The sequence below is a fragment of the Barbatula barbatula genome (genome assembly GCF_947034865.1).
Source record: "Barbatula barbatula genome assembly, chromosome: 12".
Taxonomy (NCBI): domain Eukaryota; kingdom Metazoa; phylum Chordata; class Actinopteri; order Cypriniformes; family Nemacheilidae; genus Barbatula; species Barbatula barbatula.
In genome coordinates this window covers 4,567,336-4,585,586 of record NC_136775.1, presented here as the reverse complement: position 1 = coordinate 4,585,586, position 18,251 = coordinate 4,567,336, and the positions used below count along the sequence as shown (strand labels likewise).

Here is an 18,251-nt window from a genome sequence, read left to right as displayed (position 1 = left end):
AGGTGGATGTTGACACAGAAAGAGGACCAAGCCTAGTCACATTGTTTACTTTCATTCTTGGAAAGAGAAGAGCAAGAGTGATGTCAGTGTGAGTCATGATGTGGGACACAAACACAGACAAGAGAAAACTGTAAATACCCGAGCAACACGACGGGGAACTGGATATTGGGAATGGGACAGAGAATAGTCGCCTCATTGTTTAACATGCCTTTAGTGATGGAGCTGGCTGTATCAGAGTGGGTGAGCTAAGGGGTTGTTTGAGCGAGATGTTGGATGGATGGGGCAGAAGGGCTGTTTTGGTCTTGCAGGTACACTGTGTGTGAATCTGGTAAACAAAAACATGTTTTTGTTCTGATTCAAGCCCCGGTTAAATCCAGCGGGAGGAAAAGAGCCAATGACCATGAAGATGTTTCGCCATTTTTTCTCCTAAATCTGTAAAAATATGACAACAATAGGTAAACTTGTGTCTACAATGTCCTTCAACCTGATGCACTTGTTCTTTATAAGGCCCACTTAGTATGTACTGGGACCAATATGGTTAAAATCCAAAATGTTCTCAATGTTTCAAGTCCCTGTGAACCGAAAGTTGAGATCGTTTTTACTTCTGTATTTTGATGAATTTCTGAGTGAAATGAAATTTTAAATAAGAAAAATTGTTGCCGTGGCTTTCATCTTTCTCTGCGATTTGATAGGATGTATGAAAACGGCCAGTGCATTTTTAAATGGAACTGGCAGCAGAAACTGGCAACGGATACTCCACCCAAGCCGTCTAACATACGTCATTTAAGATGGGTTGTCATACAGAACGGAAGTGCATTTTCAGATTTTAACTGAAATGAGGGCACACAATTTTTTTATAAAAGAATGACTCACATTGATATACAACTATTTACACTAAAACTCTGCAATATTTCATTAAAACATTGCCATTTGTAATTTATTATTTCACTGGGACTTGGTAGAAATGGTAGAAACTTCAATAGTACAAAAAAGCATACATTAGATCCTGAATTTTTAAAGTACACAACAAGCATAAAAAATCAACAATATTGTTACATACATAAACGCTTGATTCTTCATTCAGTTGTAGCGATAAAAAAGCTACACGTCTATCTAGAAGTCGGCTCCGTTCGACTTAGGGCTATAGAGAAATATGCATACATTTTAATCCAGTTAATACCAGTGTTTATTATGACATATTTTCAGTGCAGCTGTATGTAGGTTTAGATTACTATTTTTTATCATATTTATTTACATAATGTTTAGAACTGCCAACTGGAACGTAGGTTCTTCATATATAACACATAGTTTTCTGCGCCTGTCTTTCTGGTTTCATGTTATGTTAAAAACATGTGGATTTGACGTAGACGCAGCAATGTTTCTTATTGCTTGCAATGCTTAAAGTGAAACGAACGCAACTTGTATCCAAACTTTGCTCAATTTTGTGACATTCTGCGTTATAGAGTAAATTCTGTTTTTATGCCTGGATTCTGCAATGCGCAACAGTTCCACAGAACACCAAAACCATGGAATTTTGTGCAACTGCAACAACTGTAACATTCTAATGTTCTATAAGCAACTAATGTCAAATATCACATGGCAAAATGGTTAGTTTCACCTTTAGACTGAAAACTGGTGAGCAAACAAACAACGGTCTGAGCGAAAGGGGCAAAGTGCGAAGAGCCTCTTACAAACTTTTTTCAGTCCAAACTCTATTGATTCATTCATATTGTCTCTGCTGATATGATATGTTCAAGTCTCCTATGGGCTACGACGTGGCTCTTTTCTTAGTCTCATTTGGGTGGATGCAGAGACAGACAGTTTGTGAAGTATTCCTGCAGTTCCGCTGAACCCAGTAGGTTACTTGCAGTTAAATCTATCTTTAAAAGAGTTACCCAGGCTTCTGAAAGGCAGTTATACACATAGTGCTTGACATGCCAGACTGGGGTGGGGGGACAAAAATAGCAACTGGAGAAAAGTCAGTTGGATACACAGATAAAAATAAAGATTGGCGACAGAAAACGCAAAGACACCATAGTCATGATCAAACAATAAAGATTTCATTAATTCTCCAAGCCAATTAATCCATCTATTAGCAAAAACTACAAGCAATAACAGGCATAAACAATAGTCCAGTTGAATGCAAAGTGGTATGGAGTCTAGCACAGTGTATTTCGGACAAAAAACTATGTTACCGGATATACTTTCAACTTGTCATCTGTCAAGCCTACTGTGCAACAAGTTTGGTTAAATCTTTATTATTTCTCTCTTTTTTATAAATTAGAGAAAAACAAGAAATATAATGCAATAGGGGTTTATTGACACCACAACACGCTCCAACAAATGACTAATTCATTGACAAACCCATGACCTTTATGGCTGCGGCGAAATGTACTTTTAAGCTAATTCTAGATTTGTGTGGTGTTGGGCAAGTAATACAGATTGCATAAGTGTGTTTGGAAACGTTCTTGAAATGGTTCAATTAAGCAATTATACGGCAACTGCATTAAGCAGCTAAATGATTGATGGATAATTGAGTTCTTTATTCTAATCCTAAACTGACAGAGAAACAAAAAAATAAGGAAGGTTGAAGCAAAACAAGCCTAGATGTATAACAAATCAACTTCCATTTTACATATCGTATATAGAAAAACAATGAGCTGATGGTCACCGGACTCAAACTTCACTCAACACTCAAAAACCATTTCCTGCAGCCCCAGAAGCATTGCCGAAAACCTTAGTATTTTAATGTCTTTAAATAAACAATCTACACAAACAATGACTTGCTTTCAAGTAACCGCACTTAACAACTAAAATGATTTGGACAATCCACCAACTTCAGCAACAATAAACTTTAACTGAAATCAAAAGCATACAACACTGTATGAATGCATCACCACAGGTCAGTCACATTAAAATCTAAAATGACTGACAAATCCAGCAAATCTGCGTTGTGACGTACGTTGTGCACTATACAGTACAAGCTGGTCTAAAGAGCAGCATTCTGCTGCAGCTCTAAGATTCCCAGCAACAGAGCGATCACTGTGAGCTCACACCTCACGTAGAGCTCCCATAGCACACAGCACAAATTACCGCGCAGAAATGACGCAAAGATCAAGCAGCCTCTGAAACCGTTTGAGAACGAGTCTATTCCCATGATTGATTGAACATATTATGTAAAGACAATTATGGGAAAAGGAGTGCAGGTCTGTAGGGGTATCTCAAGTGTGTGAAACATTTGACTAATTTATGTCCGGTCCAAAGGGAAATGCCCCAGGTTGGGTTCTTTTTTCTACCCTAAATTGCCTAATATTTACATGGCCATATGGCAAAATTATACTCATTTTTAATAGCCATTCTTTTAAAATGAGCTACATCACGGCAAGTTTTAATTGCTTTCATTGACAATTATTGATGTTTAAAGGCAATGGTGGGAACTACCAATGGACCTATAAAACGTGACAGGTTCCGAAATTGTGTTTGGATTAACACTGAAGCAAAATTAGACATTTCCTCAAAATCTACAGCCCTATAACCAACCACACATTCTGATGCTTTCCATGTGGATTTCACATAATTTCTGTTGTTGTTGACTGGATCCATTAAAAATCTTCAAAACAAACAGCATTTGAGCTACAATTATATCAAATGGTAAACATATTTTACCATAACTACGTGTGAATTTACACTATAGACTTTAATTGACTGAATGCCTATACTTTTAATTCTCATCAGAATATCAATAATATAAAATGCAACAAACATAAATGGCAAAAACATGCATCCCATGTAGTCTCTTAACATACATGCATGTTCAGGTCACGCGATGTTGCGCAGTGCACGAACTCTGCAGATGCGCACTTGTTATGGATGCAAAAAGAGATACTAACTTCTTGCTGGCTTTCGTAGCAGGTGTGACTGGGGTAAGAAGCGGTTCTGATCTGGGCTGCCAATCCAGGATTCGGTCGGCAAGTTTGCGACCATTCTGTTAGAAGGCTGCGGCTTCTCCTCCACGGACGAAGTGATCACCATCTGAAATGCTTATGTGTTGGCCCGTGATATCCAAAGAATGACTCTAATAAAGTTTGCTTGGAATCCCAAAAAGTACTTTTGAAAAAGTTGCTGACATCAAGTATCGAATAATCCTCACGTGCCTATAACATCAGTAAATAATCCAGTAGGGTACCATCCGACAGAAACTAAACTCACGTTTGAACCATAAAGGCAAGTTATAAAGTTTAGGACTTTGAACACAAAAATATCTTTCAATTACATGCGAAATCCTGAAGTGACCGACAGAGGAAACTGATGAACGAAAAAGGCACCATTTAGTTATTCATACACCGTTTCATATCTGTCCTTGCTATTCCCTTTATTACTATGAGATTCTAAGGCAATGGATTGGGTTTCAGGCAACAATGCTCACTTTTGGCATAAAAATATACATATTCAAACTATGTCTCATATATTTTATAGAGCTATATATATACTCTGCAACACACACACATATATAGATATTTATATTTCTCTGTCTATACGGGGATGAGTTTATTTGGTTACTAAACTTTGCTGTACTTGTACTGTATCTAGACTCATTGTCCTGCGATACTGAGGGGGTTCCATCTGTTAAAATATCAATAATTGTTCACACGAGTGGGATATGTCTGAGATCTTTGCTGAGAGAGGACCCCCCCACTTTAATTTTCCAATCCAGATAATTCAGCAGCTGACAAGGAACCCAGAGCCAAACCTGGAAGTGTTGGTGGCCTTAAAGTTGGGGGTGGGGGGTCTCAATTTTCAACACCATTTACCCCATCACTCTCGCTAAAAATAGCAAGCGTTTCTTATATTCTGTCTAGGTATCTTGCAGTGACTTAAACTAGTCAAAAACGGCAGCTGTGTCTGCGATGCCACTTCTTCCAAAATATAATCTTCTGTCTCGATCCTGATATGCAAAAAAATGAAAAAGGTATCAGTGACTTCCTGGTGGGGAAAAAACAAAGCGACTCTTCCCCATTTGGTGAAACTGGCAAAGTCCGCAGCTGTCTACAGGCAAGCTTATTCGCTGGCAAGACAAAAACAGGGAAGGAGGGAGGCAGGAGCTCAAAACACGGGTGACAACAACATACAGTTTATGATAAATGTTTCGATCAAAACAAACACGTGCATGCACAAATAACGCCGACCAGTCAAAGTGCTGAAGTGCAAGTTATACAGGCACAAAATATACAGCTACTGTGAGAAGGATAAAAACGTGTCGTTTTCGCTATACGTTTTTAAAATACAGTGTGGTTTCGATTATAGAGCGCAAATGTCAAACGAACCAACAATGCAAGGAGCCCGTGCTTCACGCGCACAACCCTCTTCAGTTCGGTAAAAGAGGATTTGGTTAACGTTATATGAACGTGTTGCCACTCCGAATGGAAAAACAAAGCAAAAATATCCAAAAGCAAGTTCCAGAAATACCAACGACCCTTTTTCTGATCAAACTGTGACAATTCAAGAGTTGGGATTATAACTGTCGGTGCTCACGCTGTCGTCCATCCGCGCGCTGTCAAGTCGACTCAAAGAACAACAGGGACCGTTTCTCCGCGATAGACGACTTTCAACTTTCCGCCGTTCGTAAAAACAGGATTCAATAGGCCGCCTTCGTGCAAGATTTCAACCGCTAAAACAATCTGACTTTACTTGCATCCACAGCTGTCCCAGCAATCGCAATTCCGTCCCGTTTAGTGGCGTTTCCGCGTACACTTTCACATATACATCTGCCCCCGTATCTCTCGCTGTTCGACTCCAACCCGCTGCCGTAACGTTCCTTTTGTTTCAAAGCGTCTCCTCGTCTCTTCAGTTCGGATAATGTTTCCCCAAGTAAAGTAGTTTTCTTTTTTAGCCAGTCTCATATCATACTCGCAGCTCGCCCGTTATTACTCCTCGTTGTCTAGCCTCTCTGGCCGGCACTGGATCCACACCCTGCAATGAGGATTGTTCCATCAGCAGTTCAAGCGAAGGGGGGGATGTATGAGAGCCACTCTGTTGAGGAGCTCGCTTGACGCAGTTCCCCACGCTTCAATGTTTAAACACCAAAAGCAGAAGGCTGCCATGAGAACCACGAAACACGTTTCAAAGGAGTGACGCATGACTATCTGCTTATTTACACAGATTTCATCAGATCAAACAAAACACATCAACGAGCATTTAAAAGACCCAGCATCCCCCTTTCCTGCTTAGTAGCGCCACCAAGCCGCTTCTCTCCATTTATAGTAACTCTGCAGATATAGATATTCACATAGTGCACATATATATATATATATATATATAGACTGCTGAAATCATTAGTAGCAATGTCTGACAATTGCGTTGGTATTAATGCTGTAAAACAATGGGCAATAAAGTTTTTATTTAATTGCTAAATGCAAAACGTAGGTTTTTTTGACAATGCACTGGACACGGTACATTCACAGACACACAGAAACGTCAAGGTCGGCACTAAAGGAGAACAACCCCCCCCCTGGCCTCGTGAAAATGTTTTAAAAAGAACAATTCGCAACCTGACTTCATGGTCATGACTTGAAAAATACATATTCTCCATTTTTTAAATGGCTCGGCATTATTGCCTCAATTTTCAAGTGCCCTTTTAAGTTTTGTCAAACTTTTCTGTGCTAAAGCGCGCACACACGCCGATGTTTCTTTCCATAGAACTGCTGCTCCTCAAATCTCCCTCCCTCCCTTTCTGCTAACGCGCGTTCATGGGCGCTACATTCTCCACCCCCTGTGTGCGCGTTCGTAGGGTCTGTTGCTATCCGACGCCACGGCAGCTTCCTCGCGATTGGTCGGAAGTGTTCCCCGTGGCTGTTTGAATTGGTCAGCTTGGTATGTGGGCGGAGAACAGAGGAGAGACTGCCCTTTCCCCTAGCTCCATGTTGTCTCCAAAATACGCCGCTGAAACAGGATGACGTGCCCGCGGAAATAACACAAGACTTCAGGTAGATTGATACGGAGGGGGAGGAGGGAGAGACAACAGAGAAAAGTTGAGAGCGGGGAATTGTCATCGCGCCCTAAACGGAGGCTGAGAAGTGTTGCACTGATGCAAACTTAAGGAGATGTTTCAGGTTTTAATTAACGCTCGCCTTGCCAAAGTGTAACGAATGAATTCAAACAAACATTTATTAACCCATAATTCACCCATCGACCCTATATGAACAGAACAAATACGAAAGCCTCATAAATAAAAGAGAGCGCATTTTGGTTAAGGTCTACTTTAAATAGAATAAACCGATACATTATATTTAAATTAAACATTCCCAGTTTAGGAAAAATTGAGAAAATCAAACCAATGTAACGTTGCACACAATACGTGTCCTCTGTCAGAATAGGCTCTGCAGACAGATTGCATAACTTGACGAGTTGAGGCCACCAGCCCCAAAGCAGTTTTAAATTCATGGTATTTTAAAGCGACACCAGAAATAATTGTAGCCTACTTATTCCGTTTTGTCATAAAAAGTAAAACTCGATTCACCTGCATAGTTCACATTATTTAGTTTTAATTTGGTGGCATCCCTATAGAAAATGGGAGGAAAATATGGGCAAATTTAAGTTTGATTAAAACATGACAATAATACATTCTGTTTTAAACAGTTAGATTTGTCAATAAGCCGGTTTAAAACCCCGGTGCGTGATGGTTCAAAATTCTGCTCTGTTCTCCCCTAAAAAATTAAAAGGGGAGGGGGTTGATGGGGGTGCAAAACGAGGTTAACCATGCCGTCATTCCTCCTTCATGACTCCACAGATGCCCGTTTATATGCATCTTTTAACATACCTATCTCTTGCTGAGAGACAAGGATCGACAAGACCTCTTTCGGGGAGTGATGTCCAAACGTTTAATATTTTAATCTTGAAAAGCAATTACAGAAATAACAGATAACCCCGCCCAATTTGGAGTCATGTGTGAATATATTTTATCTTGATTTTCGTGCAAACTATCTCGACCTAATCCAAACAGCAAAGGTCTTAAAAGTCTTCCACCTAAACAGATGGATACCCTCAACGCATTAAACAACAGACAAACTAAATAAATAATTATATTGTTTTTTTAGATAATATTTAAGTCACAAGATTAATTGTTTTGGAAGACGTAATAACATAAACACTTCGCGTGCTTAGCCTATCAAAATGAACAAACCATATATAATTATAGACCCGTTTAATGTTTTATTGTTAAATAACATTTCAACTAAAAAAAGAATTCAACTTTGCTCCTTTCTCTCCACAGCTACAGCAGCGCGCGCCCCTGTGACAGCTGCGGCAGCCCTCCTCATGTCACATTATTATATTATTTAGATTGTAAATCGTAAAGGTACAGATAACCGTCTACGTGTATAAGTGAGCTGGTTCTTGAGAGGAAATGTGACTCGGTTCCAATAAATCACCTTTGCAAAGCTTCCAGACACCCGAGATTAAAAACGCAAGGCGAAGATTCCGGGACTCACGTGCCTTGCAGCAAAATTCCACCCGGCAACTACACATTGTACCATGGTAACAGCCCTGCCATTGGTCCCGGTTGCGTTTTGAAATGACCAATGGGAGGGCCGGCAGCGGGTGATGCGTGTTGCTAGGTAAACATGATGCAGTGGGAAGATACGGTAGTCGAACTTCACTGAAGAAGCTAGCGAGCGCAAAAGGAACGGAGGGGTAACACAGCAGCGAATTACAATTACACTGCAGGGAGATTGCCGGGGTTGTGTTTCAGCTCTGCTCGCGCCAGAGATGGGTTTTTTCTCCGTTTTAAAGTGTGCATTACAGAGTTACATTTGTCTGTTTGGACACATGCAAGTTAAATAAGGCAACGAATATGGGTTTGCTGGAAGCGCAGATAAGGACGGTAGGCTGACCAAAACAAATCATTTACTCTTCACTGCTTTATTTTCAACCTCCTTATCAATAGGCAGAATGGCCAGATATACACCATAGCGCTTCCCATTGGCAAGCCGCCTGTACGCCAACAGTGACATATTTACAACTAAGTAAAGCTACAGTGATGTTTGACCTCTCAGACCCTAAATATTTAAAATAGCCACATAAAGTGTGTGCTTTCTTTGGAGCCCATCTATTCCTTATATCCAAGAGCAGTATAACAAACAATGCCAATTATGGAATGGACACTTAAAACCGGTGGGGACCATCTGAAGTGCCCTGTGGCAAGATAACGTTACATTTAAACAGGAAACTAGACATTTTATTCACACGTTAATGTCTATATTCACGTGTTAACAGTCAAATATGTGCATTTCATAACGTAATCAACAAGAAATCCTGGTTTGGAAGGAGAGAGCGATGCCACTGTATAGCATGCAAATAACCACATGTACAACATATGACGGTGTAGGTACAAAAACATGTTGCGAAACAAAACATTCAACCTTGTTACACTTCAATTACATGTGACAAAAATGGCCCAATGTTGCTAATGCCATGGAAGTTCTGCCAAGAAACCAAAGAGGGGGGTCAAGTTTACCGTTACAGAAGTTTGAGGTTTCATCCATAAATAGGTTGCATGAGGTGCCATGCTTGGACAAGGCATGAACAGGAAAGCTGTCCAACACTTAGGACCAGCTGGAACAATGGTGCGAGCATTTCAAAATCACTGCCAATGCTGTCGCATCTTGAGTCTTGCCTCGTTTTTAAACTTTTGACTTTAACAAAACCTTTTTTCATAAATATCAACAGACCATCGATATGACACGCAATTGTTAGGTTTATGCCAAAAAGTCGTTGCTTGAGCCAAATAATACACACAAAAATAAAATGTGTGTTCTCCGCTCAGCAAGGGGAAATACAAATATTTCTACTGTATAAACAATTCACTTAAAAATAACAAAAGCATTCACAGTACAGCAATTGGATGTCATAATATTTCTAATTCATGTAAAAAGAAATGGATTTACAGTACAGTTATGGAATATAACAGTTAAGATCACAGTAAATTTAACATAGCCTAAATTGTTCTGGTTATAATGTAGACATGATCAGGAAGATACAAAGCTCAACAGAATCTGTTCACACGTGTCAATGCACTTACGCCTGACCCTTTCGTAGATGCAGGAGAATCCCAACTGTTAATCTCTGATGAGCCTCCACCCACCCTGCCCTCCCTTCCTTACCGTGAACTTTCACCTGAAAACCACACATCTAACGGTTACATAGTCAGTCAATGAGAGAAGAAGCCCAGGTCACACCAGTGTCACTTTCTATGCTCAATTAATCTACAATTACTTATTCTGTGTACAAGTATACTGCTTTATTGAATCTGTTTGGGTCCTCTACCTGCTATGCCATAGGCAACAAAAGAGGGAGTAGATCTTATTTTCTTTCTTAAGGGTTCATGAAGAGTTTACAAGTCATGGGTTCTTTCAGCAGGTGTCAATGGCATTGAAGTGACACAAAAATGTCAATGGCCTTGAAGTGCCACAAAAATACATAATTGTATGTTTGAAAATAAAATACAAAATAAAAAACAAAAAACAAATAACATTATATTATTTCTGGAACAGGGATTAAAAGAAAAACGCATGCATAGGGATGTGAAAGTTCCTGGTGATGCCGCCTTTGCTGCCTCTAGTGGTCAAACGACGTCCCTGCATAAAGGGAGAGAGAGCATTTGTGTCTTACCCGATAAGCACTTGGTGAATCAAGTGTGATTTTTCAACCTCTACCTTGCTTCTAATTATGTGTAATTGCTCATAGCACAGTGTCATAGGCCGATATGGCTATTTATACGTTTTTCAAACAGGTCTTTGTTTCACAAGGTAGTTCTGGAAATAGGTGCTTGGCAAAAAAGTCCATCTGTATTTTATGTTTAGAACAAAAACGTAATCAAACATGATATTTAGAAACAGTACCTGCATCAGAACCTCCCAAGAATGTATAAACAATCTGATATATGATCTGAAACAACATTTTAGGTAAAGTCTGGGTCGTGAACACAGACATTTATAAATTTGATAAATCTGTTTAGGTATATTTAAGTTAGTTATATATATAATTATAACTGTATTATAACTATACAAACTACTGTACTTATATTATGGTAGAAATTTTGTGTCTCATTACGTGGTAACCACAGTTTACAAAATCAACAACACCAGCTCAGTACTCCACACAAAAGTTCATAAACACATGATCTAATAGCAGGACTTGAATAAAGGCCACTGTATTTGCCTAGGGACAAACCCGTTTAACAAAATCAATCAAACACAGGTCAATATATTTTCCCATTATAAAGGCATGAATTCTATATGCAATATATTTAAGAGGAAACTATTTCCAAAAACCTATAAAAATGCTTTCTCTCACTGCTTGTCATAGGTCCTCTCTCAATTGTTTCAAAAAGGTTAAATCAAAGCTCAAACTGATGCTTCTATTATATTGCCATCTCCTTGCTACAACCTTGTGTTGGCTACATTAAACAACGTCATACACAGTAAACAACTCAAATTCAAGTCTTTAGGCATTTTTAAGATTTCTTGGTTTCTCGTCCTCAATCTCGTCCTCTTTGGACAAACCTGTTAATGTCAGTCACATAAATAAAAGAACAACATTATATATTGCTTGTATTTAACCACCTCGCAGAAAATGGTAAGGTGGGAAATAAACCCTTAAGACAACACAACACTATTGATAAGGATAACAGCCCTAAACAGCATTTAAACATGCGTGCGGGAGGATGTATGTTTTCGGAAATAATCGTACAGTTGTAGCTGTCTTTAGTTTGATCACATCTATTAAAGACTCTACGGATATTTGAAGGGTGCAATACAATTCTGTAAGTACTGAAGATTTACATGATATATGCAGAAACTGTCTGAGTTCCGGTCACTTTAACTTATTTACTTAAAGAGTCCTTCACCGAAAGTAACTTTCCCGGCCACTGTAATGGCCTTATTTTTCTAACATCACCTGGGTCACATGTAGGACTGCAATGACGCGTCAACGTCATCGATCACATGATTTATATTAATTAGCAGCAATGGCGGATTATGCTCCCGGCATAGTGCAAATGACAAGATAAACATTAAATAAAACCAGACCACAATCATCTTAAGTGTAGGAATACCTCATACAGAGTTCGGACAAAACTGTGATTTGTTCACTCTGTAACAAAATAATGGCATACCACGGCAGCACGACTGCGACGCAAGAGCACCTCAAGAGAAAACATCCTGTGACTCTCCGACCTCAAAACGACGAGCCTTTGTTACAGTCAATGACTCATAATAAACGTCACCCTAGAGCTGAAGCTATCGGCTAGCACATATCGTAATAATGCTAATGTTAACCGCTAACGGTGCTAGTTACCTACGGTGGCAGTAAACGTCAACATTAGTCAGATATAAATCTTACATCCACGGTAATTGATAACAGATAGTAAACAACACGGTTTCTCGTTAGACCTTCACTGTATACATTTTACATGTTGTCATGCTTTCTTCGTTCATACATTTCATAATAAAACACGTTACTCTTTCCAAAAATACAATTATTGTTGTCATGCACTACCCTTTTTGAAATGTAACTTAAAATTTGTGTCACAGTCTCCCAATATTTTTGTGCACTGTTCTTGTTGGGCATTATTTATGTTTGATTTTACTTGAAACTACATGTTGCCTCTCAGGATATTTTTATAAAAATAAAACTTTTAAAGTTTAAAATATTAACAGTAGAAGCTGTACTTATTATTTCACTGGAAAGTTCACCAAATAATGAATATAGTAATCCAACAACAAGCATTAGATTAATCAGAAAAGCAATCGTTAGATTAGGTGACTAATCAGAAAAAAATCTACTGATTAATCGACAATAAAAATAATCGTTAGTTGCAGCCCTAGTCACGTGGGTGAAAAATAATGTCTACGAACATCAAAGCAGTCATTAAAGGAAAATGTCATATTACATAAGTAAAACTGGTTACAGAACTCTGTTAATGTTGACTTGACATTATAATTTACAAGCCTTGTTCTTTTGATAGCATCCATCAGTATTGAAGGGATAGTTCGCCCAAAAATGGAAATTGTGTCATCATTCACTCACCCTCTTGTCATTTCAAACCTGTATGACTTTATTTCTTCCGCAGAACACAAATTAAGATATTTAGCTTGTGAATGTTGTGAACAACTGTTGCTAAAAAAAGTTTAAAAGAAACTAGTTTGAAGATTTTGATCACACGGGTGGATTTTCAGTGTACTGCTTCTGAACAAAGTCCAAAAGACTTACAAATAAATGATCTCTACCCCACCCCCTTTTTCATGAAGCCAAATATATACCCTTAATTTGTCCTGTCTATACAGCAATTATTAGAGTACATTATACACATTAAAAAACACAAATGAAAAACTTTTCAAATTTTCAAAGTTTCACGTTTACACAGCACGACAGCGTTATCAAAATGATCTGCATTTACATGGATCCGGGAAAACGAATAAAAACACCGATGGTGATGTTGCACTATAAAGAAACACTCCGCTCATACGCATACCGTTTTAAGCTAAAAGCGCTTATAATGTACTTTGTTGGCTTACCGTGTTATGTGTGTTTTAAAAAACTTGTGCATGCCTACAGAATGAACGCGTAAAACGCATGCGTACGACATCAGTTTTTGCCACCAAGTTTACACGGTGGCGATAACGCTGTTGTTTTAAAAAACTTGTACTTTGAGACGCCCTTTGAAAAGTTGTGTTTTCCGTCCCCCAAAATGCTGTTGTCGTGTAAATGAACAGCCAAAACACCTAAAAAGTTTTCAGTTTCTACTTGAAAACGGCCTCTTAGACCCTCAGTCCACATGGACACCTAATGGCTCACTGCCACCTCTCCCCTTCTCTCTACCGTCCCATTCCTCCTATACTGCACATACGATGTGATTAAGCTTCTGTTAAGCCAGGCATAATCTCTAGAAGCTCTGGCTATTTAATTCTTGCTGTGCCAGCTTAGAGCAGTCATGGAGCCTGGCATTGGGGTGTGTGCAGGCAGGCACTTTGGCTGTCACAGTTAGTGCATGAAGCAGTCTCGCACTCCCACAGTCACAACAGGGCCTTTTACATGGACACATGCAGTCTATTAACCATGGGCTTTGAAATCAAAAGTCATGTTTCAACGTGCAGCATGATGCATGCGTGTGTACAGACAGACCGCCAGACAAGCCAGTTTACCAATGAATGACAACTTTAATCCAAGTCACTTGACTTTGGGGGACAATTTATGCAGTAGGCGGTTTTCCGCACAAGGATTAGCTTAAACCAAGCCTTAGTTAAATTAGGATATTTAAATCGTTTTAAAAATATACTTTCCATAAACATCACTGTGTGCATCTTGAGACAAAACAACCGCACTGATATAGTTTAAGATATGTTAAAATAAATTGTTTCGATCAAGACACCTCTTTAAATTAATCTGGGACTAGGCCTAAAAACTGTCCAGGAAACCCCCCCTAAAGGTTTATCTATTCTTAACCGATTCAGATGCATACTGTCTATATCTAGGCAAGCCTGTAGGACTAGGATTATCAAATGTCCATTGCTTTTTTCTGAATCAATGTAAAAGCTAAGTACCTGCAAAATCATTCTTTGATTTTAAAATTCTCTCCTGACGTCTAAGCAACCCCAGACGACTATACATAAACTGAAAACTTCAGGCCTTTTAATAAAGGGAGAGTTCAACCAAACATAGAATATCTGTCATCATTTATCCACCCTCATGTCATACCACTAGTATACAACCCTTTTTTCTGTGGAATGCAAACAAAGCTATTTTGAGAAATGTCTTAGTTTTGTGTCCATTCAAAGAAAATCAAATGTGGTTTGGTTACCAACATTCTGTTGAATATCTTCTGTGTTCTGCAGAAGAAAGTAATACAGGTTTGAAATGACATGAGTATGAGAAAATGACAAAATAATATTTTGGTGAACTATCCCTTTATATTACACTTAGTATTAAGAATATAAATAAACTAGTGTGCATGAAAACATTGACAAAACGTACATTAAGAGAATATAAACATTTAAAACTGACAGTCTCTCGCTTGTGCCAATAAGGATCAATCATTTTGTATGACATTATTCTGCACCTCAGCTTCTTTCATTCCAGATGTTAGGTAAACTTAATGCTATTGGGCATTTTAAAAGTAGGAGGAGTCACTGATATGCCCCACCCTCACTATCTGTTTCAGTGGAAATAACATCACTACATTGAACCTGAAGCTGCACATTTCAGGGCACTTCAGTGGGTCTTTAACTGTTTATTTCACTATTTTCCTGGTATATTAGTGTTCAATAAACTTATATTTATAACAAACTTATAACAATATTTAAATGCTCAGTGCTGAGCTAAACCAATCAGAATCAAGAATTTCAGGCAACACACAAGCTTGACTAATTAACATAAGTGCAACAGACTAAAATAAATCTGTGGCATATTCTCAGTTGCTCCTCATTTCCGTCCTTCTCCTCTTTTCTCCTCTCATCTCTTCCCCCAGTCCTGACCCACTTTCATCTCCCTTTGAAGAGAGTGACCCAGCAATGTCCCTGATGAGGATCCTATACTGTTCTGCCACGCACTATCCCCACGTCACCGTATCCATACAGACATTGGCCATGTAAATACATTCCAAATTCCAAAATATACAAGCCTTGAGAGTGTGTTCATGCGATTCCGATACCCTGTCAAAGAGGGAACAAGCAAGCAGGAATTACAAAACGATTTACATTTATTCATTTGACAGATGCTTTTATCCAAAGCGACTTACATTGCACTATCCTAACTGAGCTACTGGAAAGCTATTAACAACACTAGTTACTTTTGAATGGGTAATTGATATTGGTCAGATGATGGACTAAATCTCAACTGTTTTCGTTTCCAAAGAAATTGACAATGAGAATGTATACTTTATAGAAACATATTTTTCTACTGTTAGTATTAGAGATAAGATATGTTGAGTTTATTTCAGATCATGCAAAAGATGCCGTTTTGAATCCTTACACCGTGTCTACACCTGGCGCTACAAGCGCGACATGACAACCTGTTTGTTCTTAATGGGTTTCTCGCATTGTGCCGCATTCAATTATAATGGTTTCCAATGCGTTTCTAATGTCTTTTGTCCTGTCGTGCCTGTCGCGCCCGATGTTACCTCCTCACCCCATTTACTGTCAAACAAAACTCTAAAGTCAAGAAAACTCCTTGGCCAACTTCAATGGCTCAAGTCTACATTTAAATTTAGCAGCTTATATCCTGACAGCTCAAAATTGGGTCTGCACTCAGTTTTAGTAAACAGGACAGCAATAAAATATATTTTTCAACTTGAGTTCTTACAAATGTCTTTAAAGTTGTGGATGTGTCGTGCACGAGACTTTAAATGACCATGCTCTAAAAGTAAAGGGATTCGCAAGGGATGGATAAAGATTACTAGAATGATGAAGAAAAGTCTATTTCGGGAGCAGCTCATAACATCTTTATCCCATCCAGCTCCACCGATGACTTACTCTCTCTGACACACATACACATCCATCTTTACACCTTTCCTTTTTGTCTTTAGATTGAGTTGAAGTTTCATCAGTCTTAATTTATTGAGAGCACTTCTCTCGAAGTTTATTCAAATTCCCTGCAACCTTTTCCATCTTCCGGGATCACTTCTCTATACTTTCAAACCCATTCAGCCTCACTCTCTCTCCATCTCAGAGCTGCATTAAGCAGGTCACAGGGTTTTTCCTGGCTCACAATGAGGCGGAGGTGGTGCCATCCTGATCTTGTACATACGAACATGTGTAGGCCTATCGTCCCTTTATGTGGATTAACCAAACCCTTTACAAATACACATATATACGTTCTAAAAATTTGATGACAATGAAAATAATTAAGTTATATCAAACATATAATGTATACAACCAACAGAAAAGTTGCTTAAAATCAAATATAAGCTTTTTATCATTTCAACTAACATCAGCGCACAATAGTAAACTGAATTCACCAGTTTTAATTAATAAGCAAAGCTCATTAACATCCTGCGTTCTCTTGTGGTTCACTGAGCTTTAAATGATTCACGGTTCTCTTATGTTCGCTAGTGACTGAATAGTTTCAACTGTTCAAACAAATCCGTTCAAATGAGTCATTACTTTGCGAGTCGATCTGATCACAATGTGCGTTCATACTGACGAACTTGCTGTGTGCAGTATAACGCTGATTCAACGAACCAACTGCACAGCTTAAAACGTTACAATAATGTACAGCAGGTAAAATTAAGGAAACTTGGATGCAAAAAGAAACAATATTAACCTGAAGTGCCAAAACAGCTTCGAATAGCTCTTACTGCGACTGGTACTAGTACTGTGACTCTTCAGCGCCTCACTGGCCATTGTAGCGTAATGCTGCAACTGCAATTAAAATCAGTTCGTTGAATGCTAGCTGTTTTTTTATTTAAGACACCCGACATCATTTTGGCCAGAGACTGAGGCGACACGAAATTTGACTGAGGGGGCCGCCTCCAATTTTTCTATGCCGGAAAAACCCTGGGTCAGCAAGGCAGGGATGCTGAGAAGGAAAAAGATCATCACAGAGAAGATGGGCCTTATCACACAGATGCACAGAGGATGCGTAAACAGACATACGTGTAAAGTGAATTTACATTGATTCAAGGCATACATGCATAACACTAATGTAGGCAAACCAACTTTCTGACTGCGCCCAGATTTTAAATAAATGCTTGGATTATAGAGCAACAGAAACGTCTGGCAATTTCAGTTTTTAACAGTACTGCACTCAGATATTCACAGCCCAAGAAGCCATATTATTGACAACAACGGTCTGTGCCACGTCATGTTTAGAGAAGTAGAAATGTCCCCACAGCAACAAACCGGTGCACATTTACGAATGTGTCAAAAGTTAACAGCAACAACAATGTTTCAGAGGTTATGCCGTTAATCTCACATATATGATGAATTCTTACTGCAACCGATGTAAACACAACAGCTTACTTCTTCAATCAGGCGGCTTTGTGTTGTTTCCAGACGGACTGTTACAGAATGCGACACGCACTGACATCCTGTAGACTTCAAACTTTCTGAAGCGTTTCAAGAAAGTGTGCCTCGTGCATTAGACATTCAACCAACGATCCGTGGGCCAGTTAGGCTGAGACTAACTGCCCCAAGTCAAAACTGTTTAACACCAAATCTCTGTGATATTCTGAACCATAGACACTATGGACCTTCAAAGTG

General features: G+C 38.9%; 1 protein-coding gene across 4 annotated transcripts in view; it reads right to left on the bottom strand.

Annotated features, from left to right (window-relative positions):
• The window catches only part of dyrk1b (dual-specificity tyrosine-(Y)-phosphorylation regulated kinase 1B), a 35,553-nt gene that overhangs the window by 12,326 nt on the left and 4,976 nt on the right, over nt 1-18,251 (bottom strand). For 2 of the 4 annotated variants that reach the window (XM_079470164.1, XM_079470165.1), the window contains exon 1: nt 3,891-5,977. The exons of the other annotated variants lie outside the window; for them this stretch is intronic. In XM_079470164.1, coding sequence (XP_079326290.1) covers nt 3,891-4,032 — 142 coding nt within the window. In that variant the 5' untranslated portion in view covers nt 4,033-5,977. Of the gene's footprint in view, nt 1-3,890; nt 5,978-18,251 lie in introns of those variants that run through there. 4 annotated transcript variants of the gene reach the window in all.